At 40.4% G+C, this 10,300-nt stretch overlaps 2 protein-coding genes across 4 annotated transcripts in view; one reads left to right on the forward strand and one right to left on the reverse strand.

Moving 5' to 3' along the window:
- The window catches only part of LOC110458431 (iron-sulfur protein NUBPL-like), a 32,519-nt gene that overhangs the window by 19,168 nt on the left and 3,051 nt on the right, over nucleotides 1-10,300 (reverse strand). For all 3 annotated transcript variants that reach the window (XM_021510113.1, XM_021510112.1, XM_021510114.1), the window contains exons 4-9: nucleotides 4,156-4,246; nucleotides 3,380-3,419; nucleotides 3,001-3,091; nucleotides 2,253-2,346; nucleotides 622-828; nucleotides 178-260 (exon numbers count right to left, since the gene is read on the reverse strand). In XM_021510113.1, coding sequence (XP_021365788.1) covers nucleotides 178-260; nucleotides 622-828; nucleotides 2,253-2,346; nucleotides 3,001-3,091; nucleotides 3,380-3,419; nucleotides 4,156-4,246 — 606 coding nt within the window. The remainder of the gene's footprint in view (nucleotides 1-177; nucleotides 261-621; nucleotides 829-2,252; nucleotides 2,347-3,000; nucleotides 3,092-3,379; nucleotides 3,420-4,155; nucleotides 4,247-10,300) is intronic.
- LOC110458432 lies at nucleotides 4,572-5,974 on the forward strand. Its single transcript, XM_021510115.1, has 2 exons — nucleotides 4,572-4,748; nucleotides 5,441-5,974. Exons 1-2 carry the CDS (start codon nucleotides 4,695-4,697, stop codon nucleotides 5,777-5,779), a joined length of 393 nt encoding a protein of 130 aa, XP_021365790.1. The 5' UTR covers nucleotides 4,572-4,694; the 3' UTR covers nucleotides 5,780-5,974.

The following is a 10,300-nucleotide window of genomic DNA, read 5'->3' on the forward strand; positions in this document are numbered from 1 at the left end:
ACACACCTGGATTAAATTTTCTGATGAAGTTCTCAATTAAGAAAAAGGGTCAACCAAGTATCATCTACTGTTAACCTGTTAATGCCATATAGAAAAGTCTTGTGTTATAAGACAAATATCTGCCTTCTAAGATCAGTGCCTTGTTGGGAGACAGAGATACTGTCACACTTGACTTACTTGTGGAGACTGCGGCTTTGACACCACCACCGGCTGTCCATTGTCACTACCCTCTCTGATACAGATGTGCAGGGGTACGTCCCCTACAAACACAAAATCACGATTCTTGTATTTTTTTTCACTCTGATATCGATCAGTAAGAAAATATCAGGATGATTTAAAAAAGACTTAAATAAGGTATTCTAGATTATTACCATATTAAGATATATTTTTTTAATTTCGGTTATCAGCCAAAAACGTTTATTTTATTTTTATTGTTTGTATTCATTGGTATTTTTATAAGTTGTGCAAAAAATAACTTCTCTTTTTCCAAAAACTTAAATCGTAATAAATTATGCCATGTTTTATTGAGTTGCAGATACCAATATGAGATTAGATATGTCAAACAATTTCACACCAGGGGGGCAGTCAAATTACATCAAGTTTCTATGGTAACAAACATACCCAGGACACTAAGTCCCATGTCTGAGGCTATTGTGGCAGCACCATCCTGACCAAAGATATGCTCTGCATGGCCACACTTTGGACAGACATACACACTCATGTTCTGGACGAGTCCAAGTACTGGAACCTCTACCTTACGGAACATTTCCGCACCCCGCCGTGCGTCTAGTAGGGCTATGTCTTGGGGTGTGGATACAATCACTGCACCTGTGTAATATACAACTGTGGTCTCTACTTACACAACATATGGGGGATGTTCTGGGAGAAATCTTGCTATATACGCTGAACAGATTACATCAACCACAACATATATTTTGTATAAAATGGTCTTTATAAAGAACAAGAGGCCCATGGGCCTTAATGGTCACCTGATATATTTATACAGAGAGTTGATTTGGTTTTTAACATGAACAGAAATATTATTATTAAAAGTATCAAACTGTCAACTCAGGGTTATAATTCCAATCAAGTTATTAACATGTAATATTCAAAGTATCATTTGCCATTATAAACCATTATAAATTTTGCCCCCCTCCCTCCTTCCCCAGGAGGTAAACGTGAGACCCTAGGGTCATAAACCTTAAGACCCTTCCATCTATGAAGAGTGTTTGATTCTACCATATCTGGGTCTTTGAGACGAAGATTTTTGAAATTTCAGTCAATTCAACCCTTTTTGGCCCCACCCATCAGCCCTGGGGGGGTCAGTCAGGGCTCATATGTGCATACCATCAAACTGCTATCCAATACTGATAATGCTAACCCAAATTGAATTACTTCCAATGGAAATTAAACAAATGTTGGTCCGAAATGTGATTTCCCTATATAAACTATAGTAAAGTTTACCCCCTCCCCAGGGGAAAACGTGACACCCCAGGGTCAAGAAATTCACAATTTTGGTAAAGCACCTTAAGACCCTTCCATCTATGAAGAGTATTTGATTCTACCATATCTCAGGTGACCTAAAAATTAATTTTATCAATTAACTCACTAGACATAAGGATGCTTTGACCTTTCAGAGATCAGAATATAATGTGACCTTGATATAATCTAATTTATCAGAGATAGGGATAGTCATATAATCATGAGATTGGTATTAGGACTTGTGATCTTGACCAAACCTGGACTATCCAGAAATCAATATTTTTGTGACGATGACCTGGCCTTGACTGACCACACATTGTTAAGTTTTGTGATGTTGACCTGATCTGGACTTTCAAGAGATTAGAAAATCCTGTTAACTTGACTTGACCTTAACTTATTAGAGATGGGAATATTCTGTGACCTTGACCTGAAATTTGTTTGTCATGTCACCTTTACTAACAAGATACTGTCATGTTCTGTCCTTGGCCTTAACCTGACCTTGACCTATCAGAGATGGGCATGTTCTGTACCCTTGACCTGAGATTTTTTTATCCTGCGACCTTGACATACTAGAACGCACGGTATGTGTGAATGTAATGCTATGTATTATACCATCGTAATAGTATTGTAAAATGNGATATTGTCATGTTCTTTCTGTCGCCTTAACCTGACCTTGATTAATCAGAGATAGGTATGTTGTCACCTTGACTTGACCTTAATTAATCAGAGATAGGTATGTTGTCACCTTGACTTGACCTTGATTGTCTTACCTGAGATGGGTATGTTTTGGGAGAGTGAGAGCTGTGTGTCCCCTGTTCCGGGAGGCATGTCCACCACAAGGTAGTCCAGGGGGCCCCATGTTACCTGTCAACACAGACGTCCTCATCTCCAGTACAACTAGTGATACACACAGTCATCACGATGTGTACTTCATATATACAGTCATGCACTGATATTACAGACTTTAATCATTTAAATAAAATAGCTTGGATTATTCGGCAGGTTCAATGTGTTAGATTACCTCTTTATCAATTAGTGTTTCTGGTCCCACCAATTTTTTCATCAATTCTATTTTTTTTTCAAATTTAATAACCTTAAATGCTTCATGTTAATACCACTACAATTTGAAAGACACTGTGTCTTACATTCCTTTACAATATATATCTATTATATGCTTGAGACTCAATTTGTTAAAGTGGTGGACCAAACAATGTGCTTCGACCTTGATCTTGAGTTGTTAACTTACCTAAGGAGCTAGATCTAACAATAAACTTCAACCTTGTTCTTGAGTTAGGTACTTGCCTGAGGAACCTGACCTAACAATTAACATTCTTCAACCTTGACCTTGACTTACTTACTTACCCAAGGAGCTAGATCTAATAATGCACTTACACTTGAACCTTGAGTTACTTGCCTAATTGAGAGCTAGATCTAGGAATGTTTTTCAACTTTGACCTTGAGTTACGTACTTGAGCTGGATTTAAGAATGTTATTTAACCTTGACCTTGAGTTACGTACTTGCCTTAGAAGTTTCTGTACTGCAGACATCACCATTGGTCCCCGCCAAACAATTGCTTGTTTTTCATCCACCAAGAACCCCATCGACATGCTGACATTAAAATAACCCCACAATACAAAGACATGTAGCCTAAGACATCTACACAAATCAAAGGGACCTTGAAAATCAGTTTTACACAAAATTTATAATAGTGTTATGTTATTGCCAAAAATCCCCCAAAGGAAGGAAATATGACTTACAATGAAGAAACGTTTGCTATAAATATGTTAAGATGCTCAAACACAAGCATGCAAGTTTTCATCTTTTAATTATTTTTTTAATTTTCATGTGATTCCTTACAATTCATTCTTGATTTGAATTAGGATAAATAATACGTACCATTTTATGCCAAAGTTCACCAGTGGTTTCATAAGATTTTCTGCAAAGACAACAAATACGATGAAAAGAATAACTTTACTGAATTATTAAACACCTTCAGCAAAACCTATAGTGAAATGTTGGCGCTTATTTAGGACTGAATACCTAATATTCTGTTACATAGATATGGCCTGGTTCCCCCTGACATGGTCACATAAGTCAATAGTTCAGTATATTTAGGACTCAATGTTACTAAGCGTATTATTCCAATCAGCAGGTTAGTGTTCTCTCTATGACAATACTACAATTGCAATATCATATTTTACGCTTTGCTTCAAAAATTGCATTATTTTACACAGAGAAATTGAAACACAGACAGACAAAGGGATGATTGTATGCTTCCTAAATTATTAAGCACAGTAACTACCTAGTAATTTGTGTACCAGAACTCATACAAAAGTTTAATCATCATCCCAATATTTATATATATAAGGATGTCATAATTAATGAACCTTTAAGGTCATCAACTAAAAAATCACACGAAATTGTCACAATTGTGCTGCATTAACTCGTGGTTGTTTCGATCTGTCTAGTAAACCTATGATTGTGCTGCATTAACTCGTGGTTATTGTGAGCTGTCTAGTAAACCTACGATTGTTGTGATCTGTCTAGTAAACCTACGATTGTTTTTATCTGTCTAGTAAACCTACGATTGTTTCAATCTGTCTAGTAAACCTACGATTGTTGCGATCTGTCTAGTAAACCTATGATTGTTTCGATCTGTCTAGTAAACCTACGATTGTTTAGTTCTGGCTCCCCCTGTAGGTTCATCATACAGGGTATAGACGGGCCATGTATGTCCGCATCCAACAACCCCACTTGTGATTTCTGTAGAGAAAGAGAAACATTCGTTACTAAATTAGTAACGACATTAATTTACAGTAATATCTACACATGTAATCAGTAGTTCTATATACTAATAAACAAAGACAAGAACTGATAAACCATGTAAAGCACCTTGCAATAGGCTGCTACATGTACAAATATTTTTCTGAATATTTTATACATTGATGATATAAAAGGCTTAGTAGAGGACAGTAACTAAATGACATATGTGTCTCTATGATGTCATCCTAAAGGTACATGTATCTCTTGTTATGATATATATATGCACCAGATTTGTTTTATATCATCAAATAAAATAGTGTCAAGCTAACAAATCGTCAAGTAAAACCTGTTGACAGTGAACTGAGATAAGGTACATGAATGACCTATTTAAACCACAAAGTTTCTGAAGGACTGAAGATTTATAGTCCTAACTTAAACTTGTCACAGAATGTGGACCGTACTTTTTGTATCAATAATGGCCTTGCTGGTTGTTTCTGATCAGGTGAGAATTTGAAGAAGATTGGACTCTGGTGACTAAACTCAATTAAGTAGAGAACCATAGGATAATGTATTATTTATTTCAAAACATTTGTGTTACAAGTTTTAACAGTTTATAATAATCACTCCTATGGTTAGACCCAGAGAAAATCCTAGTGCAGATGATCCCCATACCTTTCACGTTAATCGGGGTCCACTGCTTCTGATCACCCAAAGGTTGTGATCAATTTTTAACAGTGTTAGAAAAGGATTACCTGATCATCATGATCATGGTTCTTAAGAAAAACATAAAAATCTTTCATTATTTGAAATGATAATAATGGTGAAACCAGCTAACACTCCTAAAGTACTGAAACAGTTTCTAACACCAGTAACAGTACATTCATCTCATTGACCCAATACCCATTACAACTTTTGTTGACCCTTGACAGATCATTTTACCTTACCTCTTCCAAACTCTGAATTTAAAAATTTACTGGAACAATTAAGAAGCTATATAGGTACATACATATCCACATTGTAGATGAAAGATTTAAAATGCTCCCCAAATTTCTAGTCCAACCTTACATGTTCAATAAATAACCTTTCCATTCAGATGACTTTATACTGTATATGTAAGACCAGTGGCTAGTACCAATTAATGTGCTAACAGTGAACGTTGACATTTGAAGGACCTTTTGTTGATTTCTGTCTCAGGATATGACAACAAACTTCCAGAAATACTGTGAGACAAATGCAGAGTGTGGTCACCCTCTTCTCTGTTGCTCCATCACACCAGCTTTTGGGAAACGCCATCTGGGAGTTCCAAACAAACGTCAGAACCTAGACAAGGATTTCAATGTTCACTACTGTCTCCCATACAAAGACATCAACGCCACCTGGTGTACCATTGGGACGGATTATTCTGTGGACTCTGTAAACTTCCACGGCCTGTGTCCATGTAGACCTGGATTGGTATGTGCCCCAACTACCGATCTGGACCCACACTGGTATCCACGGGACAGATATGGCAAATGTGTCCCTGCATCGTTATAGTGAATAATTAATGTTTGTGTTTTAGAAATAAATGACCTATAAATCTGGTAATTGTTGAGGTTATCAATCTTATAATGTAAAGCTTTTCCTGTGTTCATCATGTCTTTTGTTCCATTTCAATGTGTCCTTGGTTCCTGTTGTATTTTCTTCTGTTTTGGTATCTCATCAGTTCCTGTTGTCTTCTCCCATCCATATTGAGTTCAGATTTTGCTGCTGTGTATTTTCATTTTGGTACATTTTTTTCTATTTTACAGAAGCCTGGCATTGACTGTTATTCCTTAATGGTTGCCATGCTATGATTGTTTAACTATTAAGTTCAGTTATAACAAGTGAGGGGAAAAATATTTTTACAAATACGTTTTACAGTTTTTTGCAATATCTATTATCAAAATGTATACAGTATAAACTTAAGTAGCATTGCTGCAATTATTAAATCCATTTAATAAAAATCTTAGAAAAATGTCATGTCTGCCACAACCACTAATGTCATCATACATTCATAGGGTCACATTCAGGTTAATGTCTTAACCATTGTTCACTATATTTTGAAGGTGTTTGTCCCTGGGATTATCAGTGATATATTTGGACATTACAAGGAAAAGTATTCTATCAAGTCAGTAACAGAAGTTTGAGGTAAAACCATGATACGATGCCGCTTGTTTTATCTGCCACCTCCCTTAGGATTCTCATTAAAATCTGGTTGCAGCCAAATTAGCTTACTAGTCATTAGCCTGAGTTTCCTCTGGCCCCACACCAGACTAAGACGTTTTGACAGATAGATGTCTGGTGTAGCCCGAGTTTCCTCTGGCCCCGACACCAGACTTTGACATTTTAACAGACAGACGTCTGGTGTAGCCTGAGTTTCCTATGGCCCCACACCAGACTAAGACGTTTTGACAGACAGATATCTGATGTAGCCTGAGTTTCCTCTGGCCCCACACCAGACTTAGACATTTTGACAGACAGATATCTGATGTAGCCTAAGTTCCCTCTGGCCCAGACACCAGACTTAAACATTTTGACAGACAGATGTCTGGAGTAGCCTGAGTTTCCTCTGGCCCCGACACCAGATTTAGACATTTTGACAGACAGATGGCTGGTGTAGCCTGAATTTCCTCTGGCCCCAACACCAGACTTAGACATTTTAACAGACAGATGTCTGATGTAGCCTGAGTTTCCTCTGGGCCCACACCAGACTAAGACATTTTGACAGACAGATGTATGGTGTAGCCTGAGTTTCCTCTGGCCTTGACACCAGACTTTGACATTTTAACAGACAGATGTCTGGTGTAGCCTGAGTCTCCTCTGGGGGGGCACCAGACTTAGACGTTTTGACAGACAGATGTCAGGTGTAGCCTGAGTTTCCTCTGGCCTTGACACCAGACTTTGACATTTTAACAGACAGACGTCTGGTGTAGCCTGAGTTTCCTATGGCCCCACACCAGACTAAGACGTTATGACAGACAGATATCTGATGTAGCCTGAGTTTACTCTGGCCCCACACCAGACTAAGACATGTTGACAGACAGATGTATGGTGTAGCCTGAGTTTCCTCTGGCCTTGACACCAGACTTTGACATTTTAACAGACAGACGTCTGGTGTAGCCTGAGTTTCCTATGGCCCCACACCAGACTAAGACGTTTTGACAGGCAGATATCTGATGTAGCCTGAGTTTACTCTGGCCCCACACCCGACTTAGACATTTTGACAGACAGATGTATGGTATAGCCTGAGTTTCCTCTGGCCCAGACACCAGATTTAGACATTTTGACAGACAGATGTCTGGTGTAGCCTGAATTTCCTCTGGCCCCAACACCAGACTTAGACGTTTTGACAGACAGATGTCTGGTGTACCCTGAGTTTCCTCTGGCCCCACACCAGACTTAGTCGTTTTGACAGACAGATGTCTGGTGTAGCCTGAATTTCCTCTGGCCCCCACACCAGACTTAGACGTTTTGACAGACAGATGTCTGTTGTAGCCTGAGTTTCCTCTGGCCCCACACCATACTTAGACAATTTGACAGACAGATGTCCGGTGTAGCGTGAGTTTCCTCTGGCCCTGACATCAGACTTAGACATTTTGACAGACAGATGTACAACTGCAGTCTGTGCCAGATGAAACTCGGGCTAACTAGTCATCAACGGTGTAGCCTGAGTTTCCTCTGGCCCCACCCCAGACTTAGACATTTTGACAGACAGATGTACAAGTGCTGTCTGTGCCAGATGAAACTCGGGCTAACTAGTCATCAACGGTGTAGCCTGAGTTTCCTCTGGCCCCACCCCAGACTTAGACATTTTGACAGACAGATGTCTGGTGGAGCCTGAGTTTCCTCTGGCCCCACACCATACTTAGACATTTTGGCAGACAGATGTCCGGTGTAGCGTGAGTTTCCTCTGGCCCTGACACCAGACTTTGACATTTTAACAGACAGATGTCTGGTGTAGCCTGAGTTTACTCTGGCCCCACACCAGACTTAGACATTTTGACACACAGATGTCTGGTGTAGCCTGAGTTTCCTCTGACCCCAACTCCAGACTTAGACATTTTAACAGACAGATGTCTGGTCTAGCCTGAGTTTCCTCTGGCCCCACACCAGACTTAGATGTTTTGACAGACAGATGTCTGGCGTAGCCTGAGTTTCCTCCGGCCCCACACCAGACTTAGACATTTTGACACACAGATGTCTGGTGTAGCCTGAGTTTCCTCTGACCCCAACTCCAGACTTAGACATTTTAACAGACAGATGTCTGATGTAGCCTGAGTTTCATCTGGCCCCACACCAGACTTAGATGTTTTGACAGACAGATGTCTGGTGTAGCCCGAGTTTCCTCTGGCCCCGACACCAGACTTAAACATTTTGACAGTCATTAGCCTGAGTTTCCTCTGGCCCCACACCAGATTTAGACATTTTGACAGACAGATGTCTGGCGTAGCCTGAGTTTCCTCCGGCCCCACACCAGACTTAGACATTTTGACAGACAGATGTACAACTGCTGTCTGTGCCAGATGAAACTCGGGCACTTAAACATTTTGACAGACAGATGTCTGGTGTAGCCTGAATTTCCTCTGGCCCCCACACCAGACTTAGACGTTTTGACAGACAGATGTCTGGTGTTGCTTGAGTTTCCCCTGCCCCACACCAGACTGGTGTCAAAACATTTTGACAGACAGATGTCTGGTGTAGCCAGACAGATGTCTGGTGTAGCCTAAGTTTCCTCTGGCCCCACATGTACACCAGACTTAGACATTTTGACACACAGATGTCTGGTGTAGCCTGAGTTTCCTCTGTCCCCACACCAGACTTAGACATTTTGACAGACAGAAGTCTGGTGTAGCCTGAGTTTCCTCTGGCCCTGACACCAGACTTAGACATTTTGACAGACAGAAGTCTGGTGTAGCCTGAGTTTCCTCTGGCCCAGACACCAGACTTAGACATTTTGACAGACAGAAGTCTGGTGTAGCCTGAGTTTCCTCTGGCCCAGACACCAGACTTAAACATTTTGACAGACAGATGTCTGGTGTAGACAGACAGATGTCTGGTGTAGCCTGAGTCTCCTCTGGCCCCACATGTACACCAGACTTAGACATTTTGACAGACAGAAGTCTGGTGTAGCCTGAGTTTCCTCTGGCCCTGACACCAGACTTAGACATTTTGACAGACAGATGTACAACTGCTGTCTGTGCCAGATGAAACTCGGGCTAACTAGTCATCAACTTTGAACCAACTTTTTATTCAAGACTACATATTCCTTGTCGGTTAACATTATGGCACGTTAATATTCAACCACCTTTTTCAAATCTGGGTCAGACCAGTACCATTACCACACGCTATATATGCTTCAAGTAATCCACTTTTCTTGTTTTGCAAACTTCTTCATATCGACCTCAATATAGTTCTAAACCCTTCTATAATTCTGCTGAACGAAGGGAGACAGAATGATTAGGTTTTACTGTTCATGAAAGGAATAACGACTGGTGTAGACATGGCTATCATACTGGTAGTGTCTGATCCTCCTACGGCTGGGGTAGACATGGTTATCATACTGGTAGTGTCTGTCCCTCCTTAGACTGGTGTAGACATGGTTATCATACTGGTAGTGTCTGTCCCTCCTACGACTGGTGTAGACATGGTTATCATACTGGGAGTGTCTGACCCTCCTACGACTGGTGTAGACATAGTTATCATACTGGTAGTGTCTGACCCTCCTACGACTGGTGTAGACATGGTTATCATACTGATAGTGTCTAACCCTCCTATGACTGGTGTAGACATGGTTATCATGCTGGTAGTGTCTGACCCTCCTATGACTGGTGTAGACATGGTTATCATACTGGTAGTGTCTGACCCTCCTATGGCTGGTGTAGACATGGTTATCATAATGATAGTGTCTGACCCTCCTACAGCTGATGCAGACATGGTTATCATACTGGTAGTGTCTGACCCTCCTACGGCTGGTGTAGACATGGTTATCATACTGATAGTGTCTGACCCTCCTACGGCTGGTGCAGACATGGTTAT

The sequence above is a fragment of the Mizuhopecten yessoensis genome, unplaced genomic scaffold (assembly GCF_002113885.1).
Source record: "Mizuhopecten yessoensis strain PY_sf001 unplaced genomic scaffold, ASM211388v2 scaffold9581, whole genome shotgun sequence".
Taxonomy (NCBI): domain Eukaryota; kingdom Metazoa; phylum Mollusca; class Bivalvia; order Pectinida; family Pectinidae; genus Mizuhopecten; species Mizuhopecten yessoensis.

What these genes read in the sequence shown, in the direction of transcription:
- LOC110458432 (XM_021510115.1), top strand. Translation starts at nt 4,695, where the DNA reads ATGTGGACCGTACTTTTTGTATCAATAATGGCCTTGCTGGTTGTTTCT. An exon ending in TGCTGGTTGTTTCTGATCAG is followed by an intron (nt 4,749 to 5,440) that starts GTGAGAATTTGA and finishes TTTCTGTCTCAG; the next exon opens with GATATGACAACAAACTTCCA.